Source organism: Podarcis erhardii (genome assembly GCF_964252035.2).
Source record: "Podarcis erhardii genome assembly, chromosome: Z".
Classification (NCBI taxonomy): domain Eukaryota; kingdom Metazoa; phylum Chordata; class Lepidosauria; order Squamata; family Lacertidae; genus Podarcis; species Podarcis erhardii.
The window spans coordinates 21,136,090-21,162,180 of NC_138504.1; the positions used below are offsets into that span (position 1 = coordinate 21,136,090).

A 26,091-nucleotide genomic window follows, 5' to 3' on the forward strand; every position below is an offset into this window, starting at 1 on the left:
TGCACTTTTTCAGAGCCGTGATCTCTTGCAGGTCATGTGACTCACAAGGGAGTGTGGCCCCGGAAGATGGCAACCCAGCTTTTCGTTGTGACATGTTAGAGGGTATGCATGTGTGCTTATGTGTGTATACACAAACCCCAGAATAATGTTTTTTGTAGTTGTAACAGTATTTCCTGCTCTTTACCAGCATGGCCCATGGTGGGTTTCAGCCCTGTAACATTCAGAATCAAGAACGGTTTAAACAAATAACAGTCACAGCAATAGGTTGGGTCCTGAAAATCCACATTTCAAGTCTTTGCACTTGTGCATACACTCACCTCGGCTACCCCTCTTGAACATATTTGGCTCTTTTGATTCTCCTATCCAGCTGTATTCTGTAGGCATAGAAACTGGCCTCAGATCACCTGGGGGGAAAGTGCAAAGGGAAGCCAATCAACATTCTGGAATTCATTAAAACAAGAATTAGTTAGCATTAGAAAGGCACCGTGCATGTGGAGTTGGCAGGAAAATCTTAGCAATTTGACGCAGTTGACGGTACCTGGTTCTAGTCTCTGGAATGTAATGGAATTGTAAAATAGCAAGTAGCCAGTGGTTCGCCTGTTCACTCCCCTATTCAGAAGGCAAGGCCTGCAGGGAAAAATAAGTTCTCGCTTCCTCTGTAGGAGAAATATGGTGAATCTGTGGCCTTCCAAGTGGTGTTGCACTCCATCTCCCATCAGCCCCAGTCAGCACAGCCAGTGTTCAGAAATAGCAGCAGTGGTAGTTCAACAACAACTGGAGGGCCTCAGGTTCTCTATTCTTGCTTTAGAATGAGAATATGGCCCAGTCTTCAATATCATTTAAAGCAGTATTGCACTACTTTAAAACAGGATGTTTTAACAGTCAATCCTTCTCAAGGAACTCTGGGAATTGGAGCATCCTGAAGGGAACAAGGGTGTCTCCTAACAAGTCTTGGTACCCTTAACTAACTACAGCTCCCCGGATTCTTGGGGAGGGCATGACTATTTAAAGGGGTATATCCTATATTATCTCTGTTTTGCTTGTTCCTGCGTTCCTTAAAAGCAACATGTAGAGAAAAATAGTGCTTGTCAGGGGTGATAGAAGCTGACTTTAGGCTGAACCTCAATCCAGTTTCACTCACGTCATGTGTTATTCTTTTAATATTTGAACTAAAATCCCCCGGTGGTGGTGGTGGTGGTGGTTGTTATTATTACTATTATTATTTGTCCTCGTTTAATTTCAAGAAGAAAGCCCAAGGCAGTTCACAGAAAAATAAAAACCAATGGCAAAAAAATAATGATAAAACAAATTATCAGAATACAGTAACCTGCAATTAAAATGCGTAGTAAAATAACCACATTAAAACACCCATAGTTAAAATAAATAATAAATAACCACAACAGTTAAAACAGCAATCAAAGCAGGGTATTCAATCAAGGAGATTGGAGAAATGTTCATCTGAACAGGTGTGTCTTCAATAAATGATGGAATGCCAATATCCAGTGGGGACTCCTGTATTTAATCAAATGGAGCATTCCACAATTTTGGTGGTAATGGTGAAAAATCCCACCCTTGTGTTACCATGAGCTGATAACCATCAAGCTCTGTTGCAAAACTAACCAAGTTCCATTTGTCAAACTTAATGCTGTTACTGGGCAGCGGAGGGATAGACAGTCTTTTGGGTAACCTGGTCCAGAGTTATTGAGAACTCTGTAAGTAAGCGACAGGATATCGTTCAGCCTCCAGATCAGCTGCAACGGAAGCCTCACATTACAATAGTCTAACAACGAGGTCACCAACGCACGTTTCACAGTGGCCAATTATACTTGTCCTATTCTGTCCTATGCCTAACCATTGGGTTAAGAAACAGGCCAACCTTTCTCTGAAGAATCATGAACTCTCCTCCATTGTGATGCTGGATGCTGTAGAATGATCTCCAAGACTATATCTAAGTTGATTTGAAACATAGATCTAAAACCGATGTTTTATTCATACAAATCTTTCAAGTGTGCCCTGTCATCACACTGGCTGTGTATTTCAACACTTTTAATTCTCAACCGAGAAAGCAAAGGGAAGCTGGAGAAGTGGCAGCATTAAGGGAGAAGCAGTTCTGTAAAACTGTCTATGTGGGATCATATTTCTGACATTGTCAGTGCACATTATCATCAACACATAAAAACCACCCTCCAGTTCATGAGTCAACTCTCATCTGAAACACACAGCCGACTTTTATACACACACACACACACCCACACACACACCACATTAGCAAATGTCAGTCTGGCTCTGGTTTTGTGGCTTGTTCGCTTGAGACACTCGGGTTATTTTCTGAAACATTAGACATTGACCAATCTTCTAGCTCCCAAAATAAACCCAGAGCTGGAGAAAAAAAAAATACTGAACAAAATCAAGAATTTCTTTTCTCTTTTCTTCCACTCCAATAGCTCATTTCCTCAATTTTGTGCTCTCTCTCTCTCTCTCTCTCTCTCCCTGTGTGTATAAGGAGAAAGCAACACACACATACACACCAACAAAGATTCAATGCGCAGCTACGCAGATGGATAAATGAAGCTTGCTGTTTACTGATTTGTGACACATATTCACCGATTCTTCCGCCTGCTAAATGAGATGCCATTAATTCAGAATGTCATTACATGCTTTGAAGAGGCCAGGTTGCACCCCACTCCCCGATTACAATCTTGCAGAATATGATGAAAGCAATTAGGTTTTTATTTATCTTGTTGCCTTATTACTATGAACTTTGCAATAATCAGTTATATATTAGAACAGAGAGGCGGTAGCAGCCGGGGGGGGGGGAGATGGGGGAAGCACAAGACTCAGAAGCATACCATCTGCACTCCAGAATCTTCATATCACTAAATGTACAATGTGGTTTGTGTACTTGGAGCTAGACGATAGCTCAATAGTTGAATGCAGAAGGTCTTAGCTTCAGCCTTCAGCATCTTCAAGGGCCAGGGAAAGACTCCTGGTCGAAACCCTGGCAAGCCCACTGCCAATCTGTGCAGACCATACTCAATTAGATGGACCAATGCTCTGACTCAATATAGGACAGCTTTTTATGGTACTACCTACCTGCGTATAGCTGTGCTTCATTCGTTCCAAAAGATCAACATATCAGCTTTCCCTTTTCAAATATCAAACCGTTTCCCTGCAAGCATTTTTAAGAGAAATGTATATGCCCTTCATACCATATATGTTAAAAATCCCCATTATCTTAGCAGATAATCTTTGTTCCTGAACTGTGGCATCACATGCCCAGAACTATTGTTTACAAGGCACACGCAAAATTTTCACAAGAGTAGAATTTTCAGAATTGTTATTTGATGTGTTCAACCTGGTGATAGTGACAGATGAGTGCTCCCTGTCTCGTAATAGATTCAGGTTTTCTGAGCTTTCTAAGAGGAGTCTAGGGAAAAGTTTGAGTCATTCTAAATAGGTTTTTTTCCCTCAGAACCCTAAAACACAAAGCAAATATGGGGAGTTCAACCAAATTTCCTTGCTATTTGAGCAAACCTATCTTGTAGGTGAGGAGAAAACCTATGCTCAAGAGCAGGACTGGGAAACTCTGGCCCATGTGCTAAATGTGGCCCCTGGTCTTCTCTTTCTGGCCCTTGGGACTCTCCCAAAGCCAAGCCTCCTTCTCAGGCCACACCCCTCACTGGTCTTACTTCACATTATCCAGTTCTTTTGCCTGATGGGAATGTATCCTTGAACTGTAATGATGCCTCTTGCTTGGATGGAGAAATGCAAGTGTAGAAACTTCTTGTTGTGCATGGCTGGACCATAGCCTACTAGAATCACATCTGCTGCCCCACCCACATCCATTGAGCCCACCCTATCACTGGTTCCCCACACCCCTTTGCAAAGGTAACTTTGCTTGAGAGAAGGACGAGAAGTGCTGGAGAGATCTACCAGCAACTATTAGCCACAAATAACTAAATAGGACTTCCAGGTTCAAAAGCAGTATGTCATGGAATACTAACTGTCAGCAGTGACACACCAGGGAAGAGGGCTGTTGCCTTCCTGGGGAAGTGCCATAGCTCAGCTTTGCATGCAGATGGTCCCAGGTTCAACCCCTGGCATCTCCAGGTAGGGCTGAGAGAGATGCTGCCAGTCAGTGTAGACAGTACTGAGCTAGATGAACTAGAGTTCTGACGCAACATGAGACAACTTCTTATGTTCCTGCCTGCTTATGTTCTTGCTAGAAGAACATGAGAGACAGGGATGGATCAGTTTATTTATGGTCGATCCACATTTTGCCTGTGTTTACATCCCAATCAACGGATTAGTTCTAGAGGTGCACATCAGGTCAGTTTGCACTGGGGTGCATAGAAACTGAAGTGACCAGCCATCCCTAGGAAGAAGTAGGATGATGTACAGGATGGACCTTTGACTCTTTGGAGTGCACTTATGAAGATGGATGCATAAATCAACTGAAAGAGAGAGACTAGGGTTGATGTCCAATGTAAATCATACTCTCTGAAATCAATGGACATAACCTGTTCATTCATTCCATTGGGTCTATTCTGAGCTGAGCTTAGTTGGACACAACCCCAGCCATGCACCTGCTCACCAGCAACTTTCTCCACTAGCTCTAGCACTAATGCAATTTGTCTATACCTGAAATAGCCTCCCACTTGATCTATACTTTTGCTAGCACTTTTGTTACTGAATTAAAAAATCAACTTGGGAGGATCGGATCATGGATGTGCCAAAATAAACAAATGAAATAGAAATATCAGTTCAGAGAATGACATCATCTGCAATAGGCTGTTTCCTACAAAGCAATATTTCATCAATTACATACTTCCTTTTCCTTTCTTCTCCAACCACCTTTGTTTTGTTATTGTCTCAAGTTACCCCATCTGCATCCCAGGAGACTGCAGGTTGTTTACAGCAACCTCTCTCTCTCTCAATCACTCTCTCTCCTGCTCTGAGCTACCTGTCTGCAAAGCACCTTTGTGTGGCACAATATATTAGAATGACAGGAGAGAAACTCTTAATTTGGCAGAACATAAAACACAGCTCTGCACCTTTTCCCCTTGTGGGCATAGGTCACCCCATGTTCCCATAGCCCAACAGCTATGCCTAAAGTGTTCAAGATGGGTGTAAAAACACTCAGGGTCAAGGGTTAAAATTAGGACTGAACAAATAGACAATTTGTTTGCAGCTTTGAGGTCATAGAATCATAGAGTTGGAAGAGACCACAAGGGCCATCGAGTCCAACCCCCTGCCAAGCAGGAAACACCATCAGAGCACTCCTGACATATGGTCGTCAAGCCTCTGCTTAAAGACCTCCAAAGAAGGAGACTCTACCACACTCCTTGGCAGCAAATTCCACTGTCGAACAGCTCTCACTGTCAGGAAGTTCCTCCTAATGTTTAGGTGGAATCTTTTTTCTTGTAGTTTGGAACCACTGCTCCATGTCCGCTTCTCTGGAGCAGCAGAAAACAACCTTTCTCCCTCCTCTATGTGACATCCTTTTATATATTTGAACATGGCTATCATATCACCCCTTAACCTCCTCTTCTCCAGGCTAAACATGCCCAGCTCCCTTAGCCGTTCCTCATAAGGCATCGTTTCCAGGCCTTTGACCATTTTGGTTGCCCTCCTCTGGACACGTTCCAGTTTGTCAGTGTCCTTCTTGAACTGTGGTGCCCAGAACTGGACACAGTACTCCAGGTGAGGTCTGACCAGAGCAGAATACAGTGGCACTATTACTTCCCTTGATCTAGATGCTATACTCCTATTGATGCAGCCCAGAATTGCATTGGCTTTTTTAGCTGCCGCGTCACACTGTTGGCTCATGTCAAGTTTGTGGTCAACCAAGACTCCTAGATCCTTTTCACATGTACTGCTCTCAAGCCAGGTGTCACCCATCTTGTATTTGTGCCTCTCATTTTTTTTGCCCAAGTGCAATACTTTACATTTCTCCCTGTTAAAATTCATCTTGTTTGTTTTGGCCCAGTTCTCTAATCTGTCAAGGTCATTTTGAAGTTGATCCTGTCCTCTGGGGTGTTAGCCACCCCTCCCAGTTTGGTGTCATCTGCAAATTTGATCAGGATGCCGTTGAGTCCATCATCCAAGTCGTTGATAAAGATGTTGAATAAGACTGGGCCCAAGTCAGAACCCTGTGGCACCCCACTAGTCACTCTTCTCCAGGATGAAGAGGAACCATTGATGAGCACCCTTTGGGTTCGGTCAGTCAGCCAGTTACAAATCCACTGAGTGGTAGCATAGTCAAGTCCGCATTTTACCAGCTTCTTTACAAGAATATCATGGGGCACCTTGTCAAATGCCTTGCTGAAATCAAGGTAGGCTACATCCACTGCGTTCCCTTCATCTACCAGGCTTGTAATTCTGTCAAAAAACGAGATCAGGTTAGTCTGACATGACTTATTTTTCAGAAATCCATGCTGACTATTGGTGATCACAGTATTCCTTTCTAGGTGCTCACAGACTGTTTGCTTAATGATCTGCTCCAGAATCTTCCCTGGTATTGATGTCAGACTGACTGGGCGGTAATTATTTGGGTCCTCTCTTTTCCCCTTTTTGAAAATAGGGACAACATTTGCCCTCCTCCAGTCTGCCGGGACTTCGCCTGTTCTCCAGGAATTCTCAAAGATGACTGCCAGTGGTTCTGAGATCACATCTGCCAGTTCTTTTAATACTCTTGGATGCAGTTCATCTGGCCCTGGAGACTTGAATACATCTAAACTAGCCAAGTATTCTTGTACTATCTCCTTAGTTATTCTGGGCTGTGTTTCCTCTGCTGAATCATTTGCTCCAAATTCTTCAGGTCGGGCATTGTTTTCTTTATCGGAGAAGACTGAGGCAAAGAAGGCATTGAGGAGTTCAGCCCTTTCTGTATCCCCTGTTTGCATTTCACCATCTTCTCCTCTGAGTGACCCCACTATTTCTTTGTTCTTCCTTTTGCTACGAGCATACCCATAAAAGCCTTTTTTGTTGCTTTTAACCTCTCTAGCAAGCCTGAGTTCATTCTGTGCTTTAGCTTTTCTGACTTTGTGTCTACACGTGCTGGCTATTTGTTTGAATTCCTCTTTGGTGGTTTCCCCCCTTTTCCATTTTTTGTACACATCCTTTTTTAATCTTAACTCAGTTAAAAGTTCTTTAGATAGCCACCCTGGCTTCTTTAGGCACCTTCCATGTTTCTGCCTCATTGGTATTACCTGAAGTTGTGCTTTTACTATCTCCCTCTTAAGAAACTCCCAGCCATCATGAACTCCCTTTCCTTTTAGTATTACTGTCCATGGGATCTCACCTAGCACTTCCCTAAGTTTTATGAAGTCGGCTTTCTTAAAGTCAAGAAATTGAGTCCTAGTATGCTTGGCTGCTCCTTTCCGCTGTATAGTAAAACTTCAGAAGAGCATGATCACTCGCGCCTAATGATCCTTCCACTTCTACCCCACTAACCAGGTCATCAACATTGGTTAGGACCAGATCTAAAATGGCTGTTCCTCTTGTTGCTTCTCCCACTTTCTGTCTCTTATTTAAGGATTTTTTCCTCCCATCACTAGGTCTGCATGCTGTTTGCTCCATTTGGTCTATGACATTTGGATGATCATCTTCTTTGACCTTCAGGAGCACTGTCTCCCTCCCCCACATTAGTCAGTTTAAAGCCCTCCTGATGAGGTGTGCTGATCCCGGGGGGGCAGGTTACCATAGGCGTAGTCAAAGTCCGGTCCTGAGTCACTAGCCTGGAAATCAGTCCACAAGGAGCGGGGCGAGGTCCGAAACAGGAAGCCGGGCGGGGACAGGAGCACTGGAGAGTCAGGTCTGGGTCCGGGCAGGAACAGGAACTCAACAACGACGTTGCTCCCACAACCTGGGACCGGGCCGACTGGCCTTTATCTGTTCTGAGGCCAGGGGCAGTCCCGACCCCCAGGAGACCCGCCTCTCTTGGCCTTAAGGCGAGCACTCCTCCTGGGAGCAACCAGTTCCCTTCGCCTCTCTGCCCTGAGTCTCTGCAGTTCAGGAGGGGCTAAAGGGTTACTGGGCCCAGGGGGAGACTCACCTGCAGGCACTGAGTCTTCAACCACCTCTGAAGCCAGAGTGGGATCACCTGGTGCCTGCTCCTGAGGCTCCGACACAGGTGCAGGCGCTTCAGCATCAAGGCCCTGCCCCAATTCAGCCGGCCCTGGAGGTGGGGACTCCTGTGCAGGCTGGGATTTCTCTGGTTCAGCCTCTGAATCGGAATCCCAGGCCATCACATGAGGTTTCTGAGATTTTTGGCAAAAACATTCCGCCCAACCGTTGTGAGGTGCAGCCCATCACTTGCCAGAAGTCCATCTTCAAGAAACTGCAGTCCGTGATCTAAGAATCCAAACCGTTCCTGTTTACACCATTTGCGAAGCCAGCTGTTCACTTCCACTATTTTTCTCTCTCTCCCTGGGCCACGTCGTTCAACTGGGAGGACAGATGAGATGACAATTTGTGCATTTAATTGCTTCAATTTCCTGCCCAGAGCCTCATAGTCTCTTTTGATCTTCTGGAGGCTATTGCTTGCAGTGTCATTGGTTCCCACATGAACCAAGAGGAAGGGGTATTTGTCAGTGGGTTTTATGATTCCTTGCAGTCGTTCAGTTACATCTTGGATCTTAGCCCCGGGGAGACAGCACACTTCCCGAGACATCTTGTCAGGCCCACAGATCACTGCTTCTGTTCCCCTCAGTAGGGAATCCCCTATCACCACTACACGCCTCCTCTTAGGTTTGGTCGGGGTTCTTCCGTGAGCTGTTCATTCCAAGGTCGCCTGCACGTTCCCTGAGGACTGACTTTGCTGCTCATCTTCATATACCTGATCGACTGTAATGAGGGAGAGATCCTCAAATGGAGTCTGCTCTTCGTCTTCCATGCTAGGGGAGAGGACCTCAAAGCGATTGTGTATTTCTAAACAATCAGAGCGAACCCTGGGCTTCCTACTTCTTTGAGTCATGTTTCTCTATATATCTGGCTCCTGTGTTGGTGAACTAGCCTCCTTCTCAGGGGAGTCCCCTGTCTCCTCCTTGGTGGAGACGGTGTGCTCTGTTGCTTCCAAGAAGAGCTCCAGCTCTCTAATTCTTTGGAGCATAGCTACACGTTCCTCTAGTTGCTGGACTTTGTCTTTTAAGAGGGCAATCAACATGCAATTGCTGCAGGTAAAGCTGCCTGCAACCTTTGGCAAGATGGCAAACATTGTGCAGGAACCGCAGGCGACTGCAGCTGTTCCCTCACTCTCCATCTTGAGAACGTGTCGTTGGGGGTGGCTACAGCGGTCAAAGAGCTTGCAGGGCAGCAGCTGAAGAAGGAGCAAAAAGGGTTTCCTCCTGTGTGTGTTTCTTTGTGGCTGATTAGCTGCTCTCCCTGTGCAAAGGTAAGTAAATGAGAGGTAAATCCATCTCATTTCAGGGATGTAGCAAATTTCAAAAATGGGGCTGTAAAGCTCACCTTTGTTCTTCTAGGCTCTTCCTAGGATTATGGCTGCTTTGTTTATTTCCTCAAAATACCTCCAATGATGCTACAGCTTGACATTGTTTCACTCTGAGTGGCATTCTGAGGCAAAAAATATGGTAGCTTTTGTAAATTTTGCCCCCAACCCTGAAATCTGAAAATGGGGAGTCAGTTTCTCTGCTCCAAAATTTGGGCTAAATCTGTTGGTATTATTATTATTATTATTATTATTATTATTATTATTATTATTATTGAAAGGGTCCTACTACTGCTAATTATAATTATATCCCACCTTTCCTTCAAGGACTCCAAGGAGACATATATGGTACTCCCTTTCTCCATTTTATCCTCACACCAACCGTCTGGTGAGGCTGAGATATAATAACTGCATCAAGGACATGAAGTGAGCTTTTTGGTTGAGTAGGGATTTGAACCCTGGTTTTCAACAACCTAGTCCCTCATTCTAACCATTACACCACACTGGTTCCCACTTGAGAAGTTATGGACCCAGAACTGGGGAAACCTAGCCAGATGGACAGGGAAGGAGGAGGAGGAGGAAGTGAGAGCTGGACCATAAAGAAGGCTGATTGCCAAAGAATTGATGCTTTTGAATTACGGTGCTGGAGGAGACTCTTGAGAGTCCCATGGACTGCAAGAAGATCAAACCAGCATGAGTTTGACCAAACTGCGGGAGGCAGTGGAAGACAGAAGTGCCTGGCGTGCTCTGGTCATGGGGTCACGAAGAGTTGTACATGACTAAATGACTAAACAACAACAAAATTGTTCAAAATGAGAATTGCTCCATCTGAGAGAGATTTTCTGTAGGCAATGGCTTTTCCACCTGCCTTGCCCAACCCTCCAGCCCTCTTTGGGAGCCTGTTCCAGACCATGACTTTGAGAACAGCAGAAGCAGCTGGGAAGAGAGGAGTTCAGGGATATTTTTGAAAATTAATTTTATAAGTTGTGTGTCCTTGTTTCTTAATTTGATCCTTTTACTTGGTTTTGTATGCTTTGTGGTATTTTATGCATTGTGATTGTAGATTAGTAATTCTTTATTGTAATTGATAAGTGTAAACTGTTTAATTATTATTTGCTGATGTTTAATTTTACTGTTTACTATTGGATTCTAACAGATTATTGAATATTGCTTTATTTGATATTAGTTGTTTATTTTAAACTTATTGTGACTTTTATATTGGATCAGATTGTTACTATTAATGTTTTATTATTATTATTATTAGTGTTGGAAGCCATCATTATTATTATTAGTGTTGGGCAACCCAGCCAAATGTGCAGGGAATAATAATAATAATAATAATAATAATAATAATAATAATAATAATAATACATTTCTATACTGCCCTTCATCCAGGACCAGAGGTGGTTTACAATATAAAAACACAAAAAATGCACATCATAGTAACAAACAAACCACCCCCACCCCACATTTCAAATGCCATAAATTGTTTAATTAGCCAATGGCCTGAGAGAAGATGAATGTTTTTGCCTGGTGCTTAAAGTTGTGGAAGCTCAAGCAATGACTACATGTTGTTTACCAAAAGTTTTCGGGCATGCAGGTATCTATGAAACATTATTAAAATGATGTGGTTGGGCTGCAGCAGAAACACGTTGCATTAATGTTATAGGTGAAATGACCCCCCAATTTTTAAGAAAGCAGCTTTCATCTGCTAATATATTTTCCTTCAAAGAGATGCCGCAGACCAAATGTGAAGATCAGAAGAAAATCCAAACGCTACTGGAACCCAGCTCTAGTATAATGTAGCTGGTGTCTTAGCTAGAAGTCATTGTTCACTCAGACTTTATGAAAGCAAGCCAAATCCACCTTACTGGCTCACTTTTTCTTTTTTTTTAAGGCAAAGCCATTCCATCTTCGCTTTGATCCTACTATTAAGGCAAAATGCCAACGAGATTTTTGTGGCTCAGGGAAAAAGCAGAGAATGAAGATGGTAGTTGTATTAAGTCCTACTTAAGTTCTGCTCTCCAGTGTCAATCGAATAACACACCTCAGCCAAGTGCTGATTTGTACGCAATAAGGAGAGAAAATCACCCACATGTAATAAAACTCCTTTAAGGATTCATATCTCCCTCCAGTTAGGGTTCCCAGCAGCCAAACTCTTAATTCCTTATCTTTTACACCTCCTCAACTGTTCCAAACCCAGCTCTGTGCTTCAAGGGCTCCTCCTAAGTTGTGGCCGTGACCCAGAGCATTGGATCTGCAAACACTGCCCCCAAATGTTTTGTATATTGTATTGTATTGCATTGTTTTTGTATGTTTGCATTGTTGTATGTTATTTTCAGCAATAAACACATTTCTAAGTTTTCCCCTAACCTATGCAGTTTTATGTACATTTTTTGCTTGGAGAATTGCATGACAAAATTAGGAAAAAGTGCGACTGCATTTTGATCTGCATATTGTTTTGGGAAGAGCAAATTAGGTAGGTTCTCATTAAAATGCGAACTGAATCGAATTTCTCCCTAATACCTAAGTATGTGATAACTTCTATGTGTTTCCACATCTGCACAAAACCTCCTCCTTTCCATCTTAAGAAAGGCAGGAGCTTTTCATGTTGTCAGCGATATCCTTCCTCTCAACAATCCTCTTTCTGTTTTGTTTTTTGTTTGTTTCATTAAGCTTTCAGCCTTCAGAAGCATTCTGGAGAATTCAACAGCTTGGTCACCACTTTTTGAAGTAGTTAGTCAGTCCTAAGAAAAGTATTGCACTTGCTGTTGTTACTATTATCTAAAGGAGCAACGTGGTTCTCAATGGGTAGCTATGAGAATGCATTGCAGCTAAGGATGGAGCAGAAAATCAATTCAGGTTGCATATAAAGGGGGGCCAAGTTCATCTGCACTTTAAGAAAGAATGTGTGAACTGAAGCACAACCATCTTTCAAGATTCACAATGAATGTGAACAAAAATGCACATATTAGTGAAAATAAGATACAAAAATTCACATCAGTAGGCAAAGCTGAATACAAAATGTGCATATTAGGATACATTTGCACAAAAATTCTGATGCATTTTCATGAGGACTTTTTAATATCCACAAACTGATGTGGAAATGTGAAGAGCTGAACTTAAGATTGGAAAAATGAGTAACAGAACTGAGGAACTGACAGATTCCCCATCCCTTGTTTTGCTAACCAACATGAGATTTTGTGTCACTTTGAAAAGTATTACATTTGTTGTGACTTAAACTGATGTCATGGCCTCTTCCCCTCCACCCCCAAGAGCTTATAAATCAATCAATCTGTTCATCTTTAGGGTTGCATAGTACTCCACGCAGTTCCTCTGTGTTTTGCAGAAGCTTTGAAGGAGCCATGGAAAGATATGTTTGCACGCTAAAAGGAATCTAGAAAGCATAAGTCGATAGTCCACAAGATTTTTATGAATGCATCCATCTCACTAAAATGTATCAAATGCATCAAATCTCAAAACTCAACCTTCACACTTTCCTTATGATGCATATGGAGCTATCTATTTAATGTGTTAGAAAAAGAGCAGGGAGATTGCCGGGGGGCAAGGGGAAGCCTTAAAACAGCTACTAGAATCCGTGCTATAAATTCTAGAAATGACTGTCATGTCTAATCCTTTTGGGAGCAACCAACACTTTGGAAATTCTCATTTCAAAGGATGCAGAGAAAAGACAGTTCAAATTTCAAAGAACTGTTTTTCAAAAGTAAGAAAGAAGAAGCTATTCTACACTATGTGACAGATATCCACTGCAATCTCTGCATCCAGCTTCCTGGCTAATATGTCTTCTTTCTCAGCAGAACCTCTCATGGTGTTGCTTTAGAGGACTTTCATTTCCTTTGCACCTGGCTTTTAAAACCCCACTTTGGACATGACCTAGTTACAAGTCCTTTTAAACATCTGCCAAAGGAGAAACCACAGATGTTCTACTCAGGGGCATAGAGACATATTTCTGTTTCCTTGTCTTCTTTTTTACTTATTCATCATATTTCAAGCCTGTTGTTCCTGCATGGAGTTCAGGGGAAATGTATGTAAGATTTCCCCTCACTGATACCCTTATGGAGGTAGGCTAGGCTGAGCGAGAGCAACTAGCCCAGGTTCATCCAATATGTTTTATAGCAGAATAGGGATTTGATCCTGGGTGTCCCCATTCCAATATCAACACACTGTACCCTATGCCATGCTAATTGGGAGACTTGATGTTATACAGCAGTCTTCTCCAACGTGGTATACTCCAGATGTTTTGGACTACAGTGTCCACCATCCCTGACCATTGGCAATGCTGATGGGAGTTGTAGTCCAACAACATCTGGTGACTGGTAATTCTAAACTAGATGGTGTGACTCAGTATAATGCAGACTTATGACGGTGCCTTACATTAACTCTGACCATTGGTCCATCTGTTTCAGTATCGTTTACTACACCCATTGGCAGCTGCTGTCCAGGATTTCAGACCGTAGCTTTTTTCCACTCCTACGTGGAGATACCAAAATTGAATCTAGGACCTTTTTCATGCAAAGCCATGTGGTCAGACAATGAGCTGCGGACTTGAGCTCAAACTAAGGACTTATTTGATCCCAGCTGAAGTCAGACAGATGCCATTGGGAAACTGATATGCAAGACATGATAGAGATGCCCATTCCCTTTTTACCTCTCAGCAGTATGCTGCATTTAAACACTGAGGCTGCGTTTAGCTATCATACCTGACAGGCATTGATAGATCTGCCCCCCTTGAGTTTGAGCTACTTAAACGAATCATTGCAAGGGAGCCACTACAGCACTGGAACAGAAACTGTTCTGTGCACTGTACAAGTTCCAACAGGTCACCTGGTGCGTCAACAAGACATCCATCTCTCAGAATCCGATTTATTGTCATTTCTTTCGACAGCCATGCAAAAAGTAAAGACCGGGAGCAAAAGCTAATGAGTTTCCAGGCCAGCACTTCTTGGCAATCGATTACCAATCAGCTTCAGAACCTGTCCAAGTGAAACCTCTTTGCAATCATATAAGCAATGTTTATTAATGCTTGCACAAGTTGGACACCTGTGTCTGAAAAGGAAACAATGGCTATCCTCTCCCATTCCTCATCCTCTTCTCAAATGGAAGAGATTCCCACAACTGGAATAATGATATTAGTGAAACATCTAAGGGCTCATCACTTGCGCAAAGCTATTGGAGAGCCTAGGATGGTGCCTTATACCAGGCCAGGTTATTTGGCCACCTATTTGGCCATTATCAGTGGTGGCCGGTGACCACTGAGCAGGGAGTCGAACCATGGGTAGCACCAGAGCCAGGGCCAGAGCCAGGCAAAGCTGACTCATTCTAGATTGGCCCCTATCCTTCTCCTTGCTGAGTTTTGAAAGGCTGCACTGCGACCGAGGAGGAGGAGGAGGAAGGTGACAGGCAGTGCCATCCTCTGGACTGGACTGGTTGTAGGGGCTGGCTGAGGACAGACTGTGGTTGGTGGGGCAGTGACCCATTTGCCCTAATGGACAAACCTTCTCTGGGCAGTATTGCCCAGTAATCAGCTGTCATGGCTGTGTGCTGAAACCCAGATTTGGGGTGTGGGTCACCCTTAGGAAACCACCATTTTCCATCATGGCCATTCAGAATAAGGCCTCAGTTTCCCAGCTGAACTTAGGCTGTGAAGTGGCCTACCATTGTATGAAATAACAACAAGAAAACAAAAGGAAAGTGTACCATGTGTGGGTGTCTTTTCTCTTCGTCGCACCCCCGTCGCTCTCCCTCTTTCATATTCAGAGCTTACTGGGTGGCCCTCGCCTTCGATTAATGTGTAATACTTCCCGCTTTCGTGCTCCAAAAAGTAGCTGGGAGACTCAGAACCCTTCATCCCAGACTTTCCACCGCCATACTTGCTGACATCATCACAAGAAACCATTCCAAGATCATCTCTGTAGGGGAAGAAATGAGCAAAACAGCAAATCGGAGGAGCATCAGTAATGAAAAGCTGCAGAGAGATAACCTATGCTTTCCCATCCAGTACAAAGAATAAGCATGCCATATATTGCTGCACTATTATTATAGATCGTATCCTGCTCTGCCCCAGAAAGCACATGTGGGGTTCTCATTGGTCTCCTATTTAGTCCTAAAATAGTCAACAAAGAGAGGTGCAAAGTCAATGACTGGTGCTTGAAAATACAAGCCTGGTATGGTGACAGATCATTTCTACTTGGGGGAAGCAATGGCTTGCCTTTGAGACATCCAGTGGTGGAGAGGGAGTCCTGTGGGTTAGTTGCTCTAGGCTGCGGTTGGCTTGATGCTGTATTTTGGATTTTGCTTTAAAAATGGGGGGTAGGATTGAGAGGGCAAGGGCAGTGCTTGCAGACCCCTGAAAGCATTGGAGGTATATTTATTTATTCATTAACTTTGGATTTCTGTGCAGATTTTTAGGAGTCGAGCCCCACATTAGGTGAAAGACTCCTGCATTGCAGGGTGTTAGATTCAATGATCCTTGCGGTCCCTTCCAACTCTGCAATTCTATGATTCTATGAAACAGCAACAGGTTTCCAGGTTTCCATGCAGGAACATTCCCCAGCACTACCTGGACACACCAGAGATTGAACCTAGGATGTTCACTGCTAAAGCATCTGCTCTGCATACCAAGCTACAGCCCTTCCCTCATTTTAAGCGTTTCCCCTTTTAAATTTGCATGTACACAGGATGGTCCTGGTCTAACACTCAAACCATTAAGCCACACTATCCCTTCACATGATAGCAAACCTTCTCTGTCCTAAGACAGATTGGATGATACACTTACCTGTTCTCTCCTTACATGTTTCAGGGAATGGAAAGGCCCCTTCACTCGCCTCCCATCAAGCACACTGTCTTATGGCCAGTGCCAGTAGACTCGTACATTTGGATTCACATTCAAACATGAGTGCGAAACCTGTGGCTCTCCAGATATTGCCAGCTCCTATCAACCCCAACCACTGCTCATGCTGGCTGGGATGCATGGGAGCAACTACATCTGGAGGAACGCACTCCCTGAAATTGGGCAGATATGCATGCATCCATATCGTGGGGTCGAATTGCAGATTCCATCTGGGATATTGATTGTGTGGTCTGGACATATGCCCACTGATTTTAAACATGCATGCCTTAGTTATGCCCACACTTGAATGTTCAGTGGCATCAGAGACAGGACAGGAGCGCAGGGTTTTCTCATTCTCTACCATGCACAGGAGAGTGACAGGGAAGAGTATTCTCTGCTCCAATGCACTAATTGCTGTGACCTTTTTTTTTTGCATTTGAATTAATGGCTCTACGTGTGCGCACGAGTGCACTTGCAAGGGAGAAAGCCTGATAGAAAGAGAGACTCTTTCTGTTCTCTAGCCTGAAATTATGGCTATGCAAAGCCAGGATTATTGTCAAAGGGCAAGGGATACCTGGGGCCATAGAGTCCTGACATAGGGGAGAGGATGAAAACATCTTGGAGAGTCGAGGTGTCCATTTTTGAGCCCATGCCCATCGTGCTGGTTGGTGTTGTGCAACTGCTAGTTGGGCTGGTAGGAATAACAGGCTGGAGAGAGAGAAGGAGAGAGCACACAATGAATACTCTAGCCAGTTCTACCCTTTCTTCTTCTTTTTTGCCAATGCAACAAAACTGGAATATTCACTGCCCCAGCAGGCACCAGCAACTTATTGGAATCTCTCTCCTAAATTGGCTGCAACAAGAATTTCTCCCCAAAAGATATTTGCAGAAATTACTCTATTTAGTAGAAGCATTGGAAGCTCCAAGAAGATGGCACAATAGCAAAGGCCACTCTTTCTCTTTCCACCCCACCACAATAATAATCTCCCATGCTTTAAATTTTTTTTTTAAATAACACCTTACTGATGGTAGTAAATCGCTGGTAACATGGATAACGTTCAAGATTCAATCCAGGCCATCTCCCATTATGAAATCTCAAGGAGCAAATCAAATCAAACAACGACTTACCTATTGCAATTTGACCCTGAGCACAGATGCCCCTGCACCAGTGCTTTACCTTGCCCCCTGATGGCAGACTCCAGTGAAGAGTACCAGCACCTTTTGCAGTGGCCAGGGGGCTTCAACTAACCAAAGAAGTTATGGAAAAGCAGTGGGGATTTAACAGGATAAAACGTAATAGACCCAACGTGCCCTGAAGTGTGTCATGGCACCTATAAAATGTGACCTTTAAAATGTTTAAAAATATTATTTTTATTATGTGTTTTTATACTTTTATTATTAACTTTTTAATTAAAACCTCATCAAAAAAACAAAAGGGGGAGTGGGGAGGTGTAGGAGAAGCATTTTATAGTTTATCATGACATGCCCTATATCCCCCTTATTTTTTTCCCCTTTAATCTCTCCCTTATAATCTTTTTTTTTTTGCATATGCTGTTCCATATTTCTCCCTTCCCCAAGATTCATTCATGTATAATGTGCTGATTTCTCTTTGATGTCATTACATTCGTATCTCACATAAGCTGTTATGTGTTCACTTGCTTTCTGCTGCTGCCTTCAAAATAAATATTTAATTTTTTAAGAAACAGATTTTATTGGAATTTAGAAAAAAGGTTTACAGAAATTAATACCAAGTATATTTTTTTGTCAAAAGTAAAACACTAATCTAGATAAAAGCACAAAACACAAAAAAGGGGCGGAAAGGAAAAGAGAGAAAAGAGGAGAAAGTTAGAGGAAGAGAGGAAGAAGAGAGGAAATAATGAGAGGAAAAGAAGGAAGGAAGGAAGGAAGGAAGGAAGGAAGGAAGGAAGGAAGGAAGGAAGGAAGGAAGATAAAGAAATTCCTTTTATACGTACAAAATAAATATTTTCTAATGTTTTTAGCCTCTTGAGTTCTGTTTGGTTACCACCCTCTTGCCTGTTAGATCAACTTAAATACATCATTTTTAGGTCAGAATAAAATCCAAAGCATTTCAGAAGAGGTATATGTTTTGCCATTGCAATTAAAAATGCACATGACTCAGAATGTCCAGGCTAATTATAAGTAGAGCACAAGTTTGAGTTCAGTTCATAATTAGCTAGCTTTCATTTCTCCTTTTCACCTTATGGCTTAAACAGGGATGAGAAAAACTGCAACTGTCAGCCTTCTTAAGGGAACAGCAATATTTTTGTGTGGGGAGCCCTGAGAAAATTAATTTCCCAAGGCAGGTCACAAGTTCTTACTTGGCTGTGTGTCACTATCCAGTTTTCCCACTACCCATCCAGTTTCCTCCCATGAGGAAAAGGAAGGGGTATTGTTAAGGGTTGTTCCAGGGACCACAAGCCCTGAGACTTTTGTGATGGGCCCCAGACCTGCTGCCCATTTCCTGTTCTTTAAGCTTTGCTTATAGGGCAGCTGGGTTTCAGTACTGCAAGGTGCAGTACTGATGAGACTCCAACTACTCACTGTCTTAATTTCTCAGAGGCATCTAGACATATAAATTCATATATGAAAATTTTATACAAATATGTAGTATGGGGGAAAGTGGTGGGGGAAAGGCAGGACCCGTGCCTAAAAAATATGGGCAAGCGGAAAACGTATCGAACACATACTTTCCAGACACAGAACAAGCAGATGTGTTGACAAGCCATGAGTCAAAACTGCATTAAAAATGTGTTTATTAGGAGAAATTCACACTAAAATGCTGAATTAAGAATAATAATTCTAAATTGCTGTTGAAATGTGAGGAACTGAAATTAACAGTGAAAAAGTAAGAAATGTAAAATTGATAGATCCGCCCATCCCTACTATCAATACAGCAGGTCAGGACTCAGTCTTGAACCATTTCCTGGGCATCTAACAGCCCTTGAGGTTAGTCAGCACAGATTCAATGCTCCAGCGAGCCTGACACTATTCTTGAGTATTTCAGAGGAACTGGTAAACAGCCACAAAGCTCCAATACAGCATGTCTAATTCATAAATACATTCCTGCCAATATGAGTATTTAGATACCACTTGCATTTGAAATATGTTGCTTTTATACTTTGCAAAAAATTAATTTAAGCCCTAGGTTAATTTATTTTAAGCCCTAGGTTAGTCAGTGTTGATGCTACAATGCTGCACAGTAAGTCAATGAAGTAATCAACAGCTCTCAACCATAAATATTCATAAAGCTGAGGAATGAATGAGTATTTAGCAGTGCTGCAAGTAGTTGGCAGGGAGGGGGACTCTGAACAGTAACAGTAAGGAAATGAGGCCATCTCAAACACCCACATGGGTTCTGATAAGAAAGTAGACCACTCACATATGGCAAGGCCCACTGGGGGCGAACACAGCAAGGCTGGCACGACTGCCATGTGTTCTAATTAAAAGCTGGCAACAGCAGAATAAAACAGTGTCACAGGATAACGTCCTTCTGCTGATTCGCGGAATGTTGTGGCAAAGCCAAACCGTTGATGGGAAATGCTGAGATGGGGCCAAGAAAGATCTTTCAGGGGCTTCGCTTCAGTGGCTTTTGTTACACAGATACTGAGGGCCAGTTCATACATGCAGGCAGCATCACTGCTTATTGAACAGACCATCTAAGGATGGTTTCATATTTGAATTTTCCTGCTGACTACAACAACAAGCATGGGACGCGGGTGGCACTGTGGTCTAAACCACTGAGCCTAGGGCTTGCCGATCAGAAGCTTGGCGGTTTGAAACCCTGCGACGGGGTGAGCTCCCATTGCCGGGTCCCTGCTCCTGCCCACCTAGCAGTTCAAAAGCACGTCAAGTGCAAGTAGATAAATAGGTACTACTCCGGCGGGAAGGTAAACGGTGTTTCCGTGAGCTGCTCTGGTTCGCCAGAAGCAGCTTAGTCATGCTGGCCACATGACCCAGAAAAACTGTCTGCAGACAAATGCCGGCTCCCTTGGCCTATAGAGCGAGATGAGCACCGCAACCCCAGAGTCGTCCATGACTGGACCTAACGGTCAGGGGTACCTTTACCTTTACAACAACAAGCATAATGCAATCAACTAATATTTACCACAATCACTAATTATTAATTAATTAAATTATTCATTCAATTTATGTCCCACCTTTCCTCCTGACAGGGACAAGGTCCAAATGCACCCCTCCAGGCTTTTTCATTTGGCCCTTGGGACTGTCCCCAGGCCATGTCCTCTGTTCAGCCACCCCCCTTCTTCCCAGGTCACACCCTTTACCAGACATGCTTCAAACCCCCTTTTAGTGTTTTTGCATGGCTAGTATATGTCCTTGGAATGGATAACGCCTCTTACTTGCATAGATGGAGGACAGAGAGTGGTTTTTGTAGAAACTAGCCTATTGTGCAAAGGTGAAGCTTACATGTGTTGCTCCACCTACCTTCCCCTTCTTGTCAAGCAGAGATGTCAAGCAATCCTGTCTCCTAAAAGCCCAAAAATTGGGCAGCACTCATTGGCTGGAGATGCCTCCAATGTTGCTGCTTTAAATCAGTCCCATGTGGCTGGTATATAACACACACCGCATTGAAATGCAAAAGAAAAATTGACGATGAGTGACAAAGCATGTCATTTAAGGAGAAAATATTCCCTACTTTTGAGAAATCTCCTAAATAAACTCTCACTCACTCATTCAGCTATTACAACCGTGATGACAATGGAAGCATCAGTCATTCAACAGAGAGCATACCACAATACATTTTCACTCTGCAGCAACCACTTTCAGTGCAATGAAAGTGTGTGTGTATTTTACTCCTTTCCAGATCCTTAACCACAGGGCAACAGAAAGGAGGGCTCTTGCTCTGCCACCACCCAGAAATTCTGGGTTGTTGCAAACTGAGTTTTACTCAAGAGTACACCCACTGAAATTAATGGGCCTAAATTAATCATGCCCAGTAACTTCAAAGGGTCTAATTTAAGGATGGCTAAAACTGGATACCACTGGATACCACTGGATAGGGACGCGGGTGGCGCTGTGGGTTAAACCACAGAGCCTAGGACTTGCTGATCAGAAGGTTGGCGGTTCGAATCCCTGTGACGGGGTGAGCTCCTGTTGCTCGGTCCCTGCTCCTGCCAACTTAGCAGTTCGAAAGCATGTCAAAAGTGCAAGTAGATAAATAGGTACCGCTCCGGCAGGAAGGTAAACGGCGTTTCTGTGCGCTGCTCTGGTTCACCAGAAGCAGCTTAGTCATGCTGGCCACATGACCCAGAAGCTGTATGCTGGCTCCCTCAGCCAATAAAGCGAGATGAGCGCCGCAACCCCAGAGTCAGCCATGACTGGACCTAATGGTCAGGGGTCCCTTTACCTTTAACACTGGATACAACCATTTATTTTAAAGGTGATTTTTGTTCCAGTGAGCAAAAAGAGCTCAGACAGGAATGTCAAGCACATGGTTCCTTCTTTTTTTTTTTTTTTTAATAACATAATGCAAATCTCTAAGCAGTTCACATACAAACAAAAAACCACAACCATGTTTGCTCTATGTATGTAAACCATGTTGAAGCATTCCAGTAAAAAGAAAGGAGGAGGTGATTTTTGTTTACTGTGAAAATCTACAAAGTTTTGGACTTTTGAACACGCTCATGCATTTCGCATTCCGTGTGTTCTGGCCCTTTTCAAGCCAGCGTTTTTGTATACCATCAGGGCCAGCCCTACTATTAGGAAACTACTGTGGGGTTGGAAGAAGCAGTGAGGTTTTGGACTGCATGCTTGCCCTCCAATGGTGCCCATTGGGACTGGTAGGGTGAAAAGCAGAGAGGCCAACAGTAGGTGGAACCAGTGATAACAACAGTGTCAACAAACTCTGGCTTTGTCCCCATCCTCTTCCCTGCTCAGTTCTAAAAGGGCAAAGCTGAGACTAAGGAGGAGGATGAAGACAGCCAGTACCAACCCCTGAACTCTTTGTAGATAGGAAGAAAGCTGGACTTGGAAGAATCAGTTCTGAGGTTGGTGGGGCAGTGCCCCTTTTGCCCTAATGGGCTAATCTCCTCTGCTGCCCTTGGGTGCAAAGTTGGACTCTGCTCTGTTGCCAGGGCTGAAGCAAGATCCAACAGCCAGCAAAGTTGGCTTCTGTATATGGGATGGGGAGGTACCATCTTGCCTGCCTTAAGGCAACAAAATGTATTGGGCTGGATTACTCTGAGCTGCCTGTTCCAAATCACGCAGAAAGCTCCAGCAACCCCAGCAGGCGAGGAAAAAAACAACACCAGGCCAACAATAACTCATGATAGCTTCAATTGTTTTCATACTGAGAAACGACTAATACTTGTCTTCAAACTCATAATCCTCTGGAACAAAATCATGAAAGCAAGCAGGCTGTGAAATCCAAAAGGGATTTTTAAATTTCTTCTTGAAAAGTGTAGATGGGAAAAAGGCAGCAGCGGGAGGGGTGAATGAGGAGAGTGAATAGCGGTGATATGATGGAAAGAGAGAGTGATTTGGCCTGATAGTATTGACTTTGCCCAAGAGATCCCAATGAATGCGTAGCGCTTTGGCTGAGGGCAGTGAGCAGAAAATGTGGTGGTTGTAATTGTGCTCTCCCTCCATTTGGAATCCCGGTAATAATAAAAAGATATGAAGGGGAAGTCATTAGATTTATGTCCTCTCCTCTCAAAGGAACAATTCTCAGAAAATGCATTGCTCTCAATTTGCAGGTCACTGCTGAGCTGGGAGAGCATAGCGGCTGCCGAGGATGGGAGCCAAGAAGTTCCACCTTCAGATACATCAGGACTGCAATCCTACGCACACTTCCCTGAGAGTAAATCCCACTGCACTCAGTGCAATTTATGTATGAGTAGAGATTTGTAGGGCTGCACTGTTAAAAATCATGTTGGTGGCTGTTTAGGTAAGCCATTTGATATAAGAAGAAAGTCCCACCCATCCACTGATATTATAGGCCAAAGCCAGAATTAGTTGGCTCTGCCTGCCATTGGCCCTAGCTCCATATTCTGTTGTCCTTTCTGTCTTTCGCCCTACCAGTTCCAGCAGGCACCCTTCACTACTGTCCCCCAAACCCAGAAGGCTACATATGTCAAGCCATCGCTGCTGCTATGTGTGCAATTGTTCACCGGGCCTGTTGAAGGCACCATTGTTCTCTCCCCAATACCAGAAAGAAGAGAGGACTCTATAGTGATTTGGCCCTTCATTAAACAGTGTTTACCAGACAGAAATGCAGTGCCAGGTTTGCCTTACCTGCAAGGCAAGAGGCTTCCACCTCACATTCTTCAGAAGAGCAGGAGCAGACACCAGGGTGTTCTGAGGCCGTTTCTTCAAGGTTAAGATCACTCCGTTCGGGTCTTCACGCAATGCATTTACCAGGTTCTTTAACTGCCAGCCAACCTGGAGAAAAATCCCATAATGGAATTTTGAAAGGTTTTTCTTTTTTTCTTTTTCCATTTTATCTTCCCAAAATGGTTAAGGGTATTTCGTTCAGATTTCTGTATGGCGAATAAGGGATGTCTTATTATCAGCATTCTTTCTATCTTTCTCTCTTATAAATAGTACTTATCATTCTTGGCAAGAAACAGACGTGGTAGCATTTCTGTTAAAACCATTTTGGGTTATATCCAACAAAGTTGTACTCAGAGTTAGGGTGGGGATAACTTCAAATTTAGTTTGCATTTACAGGCGAACCTACCTAATTCACACTTTCTAGAGCTATACATGAACAACAACACCACAACCATCTTTTTGAAATTTACACTTCTCCAAATTTTGCAAAACAGTTCTCCAGTGAAGTACATGTGCACAAAAATGTATATACTAGGGTAAAGTATGCATTAAAAGGCATCTATCATTGAAAATACCATATAAAATGCATTATGTTAAGGAACACTGTTTTGCAAAAATTATGTATAAAGGTATACACGTTAGGAGAAATATACACTAAAATTTTAATAAATTCTCATGCGGACTCCCCCAATCACAAATAATAATAACAGCTGCAAACTGGTGTGGAAATGTGAACAATTGATCTTAACATTCAAAAAATGAGAAACCGAAATTGACAGATTTGCCCATCATTACTCAGAATAGACCAATTGAAATTAATAGACCTAAGTTAGTTGCACCCATCAATTTCTGTAGAAATTGGATGTAACCACCTGCTTCTTTCTCTTCAACTAAAAAGGTAATGATAGGTGCTCTTATTTCAATAATAACTCAGTGATAGAATATCATATTCCAAAAAGCACAAACGTGTTTTTTAAGACACTGATGCACTGCTCTAATTTTTATATCCTCTAAACAAACTGAATTATTACTTTTAATTATCTTTTCTACTGAAGTATCACTGTGTTTCACTGGGGGATTATAGAACAGCAGCTTCAGAATAATTACAAAATGAATCCTGGCTGTTGTAATGGAACCTGTTAATTTGGTGATGATGGGGGATGGGGGGAGGGAAGTTTGCTAGCATATTGTAGAACAATATTGGTGCAATTTCTTCAAGGTGTTTAATTAAAGATAAAACATCATTTATTTGAGTTACTGAACACTCCACAGAGAGGAACTGCATTTCTTAAGTCATTGCAAGCTATAACCACCATCTGAAATTAAAGCTTCACTAACACACAAAGGCCACACGTTTGCCTTACCCCTCTAAAACAGCTAAGAGGTGCTCCATGGTTGCTTAAGCATTAAAAAAACTCTCCTTTGCATTTCTCTTCGGAGGGCTCTGCCTTGCTAAGAACACAGGAAAAGCACCCCACTTTGTTCTCATGAATAAACATGGCACCGGCTTGTAAAATGCAATGTTTAAACAATGTTTTGAAACAGCTCCGAAGCAAACAGTCTAAACTCATAAATGGAGCATAAATAAATAGATTTATTTCCTCTTAAAAAATTCTTCCCAGACTATTTCCACAGGTGCCATTTGAGATTTCAGTGGTGGGAAGAGAGAGATGCAGCTGGGGGCAAGGCTATCAGCAAGATTTAAAACCCCAGCTTGGGTCAAACTTTGGGGTTTTGCTAAGCCTGCCAAGACCACCGTCTTTTGCAGAGAGAGTGCCATTTTTGGCTACACAAGTTTCCACACTCAGAGGTGTGGAATGCAATTCATATACAGCAGGTGGGGAACCTGTGGCCCCATCAGATGTTCCTCCAACTCGCATTAGCCTCAGACAAAACAGCCAACAGTCAAGGATGATGGGAGATTTAATACAGCAACAACTGGAAGGCCACATGTTCCTTCCATCCTTGATAAGCAGGATTTTGTACCTCCCGATTATTGCACAGATAAAGCAGTCACCCATTTGTGCATTTGGCACGCACATTTAGCATCTAGAGCTTTTTAAACTCCCTCCCACCCATGCTTACCCAGAGTGCTATTTCTTAGCTAACTTTGTGGCATGAGAGCCATGCAAGGAGGTTCCTCCTGCAATGTGAAGCTATTTGGAACACGGGTTGCCACAGACTGAATGGGCATAGTCCAAGCTATAACCCCCTCCTATCATTAATGTTTTGACCAAACTGCGGGAGGCAGTGGAAGACAGGAGTGCCTGGCATGCTCTGGTCCATGGGGTCACAAAGAGTTGGACACGACTAAACGACTAAACAAAAACAACATCATTAAAGTGCCTGCTTTCAAGAGAAGGGACAATGGAGCATGTAGGAGCAGCAGTGGCCTGGGTATTTCACATTGCCTTAGGAATATAGGAAGCTGCCTTACACTAAGTCAGACCATTGGCCCATCTAGCTCAGTGCTGCCTACACT

At 43.2% G+C, this 26,091-nt stretch overlaps 1 protein-coding gene across 3 annotated transcripts in view; it reads right to left on the reverse strand.

Annotated features, from left to right (window-relative positions):
- LOC309333926 (connector enhancer of kinase suppressor of ras 2-like) overlaps positions 1-26,091 on the reverse strand; it is a 322,761-nt gene that overhangs the window by 95,584 nt on the left and 201,086 nt on the right. For all 3 annotated transcript variants that reach the window (XM_081847924.1, XM_081847923.1, XM_081847922.1), the window contains exons 9-12: positions 23,571-23,717; positions 16,873-17,006; positions 15,167-15,378; positions 318-404 (exon numbers count right to left, since the gene is read on the reverse strand). In XM_081847924.1, the coding sequence (XP_081704050.1) occupies positions 318-404; positions 15,167-15,378; positions 16,873-17,006; positions 23,571-23,717 (580 nt within the window). The remainder of the gene's footprint in view (positions 1-317; positions 405-15,166; positions 15,379-16,872; positions 17,007-23,570; positions 23,718-26,091) is intronic.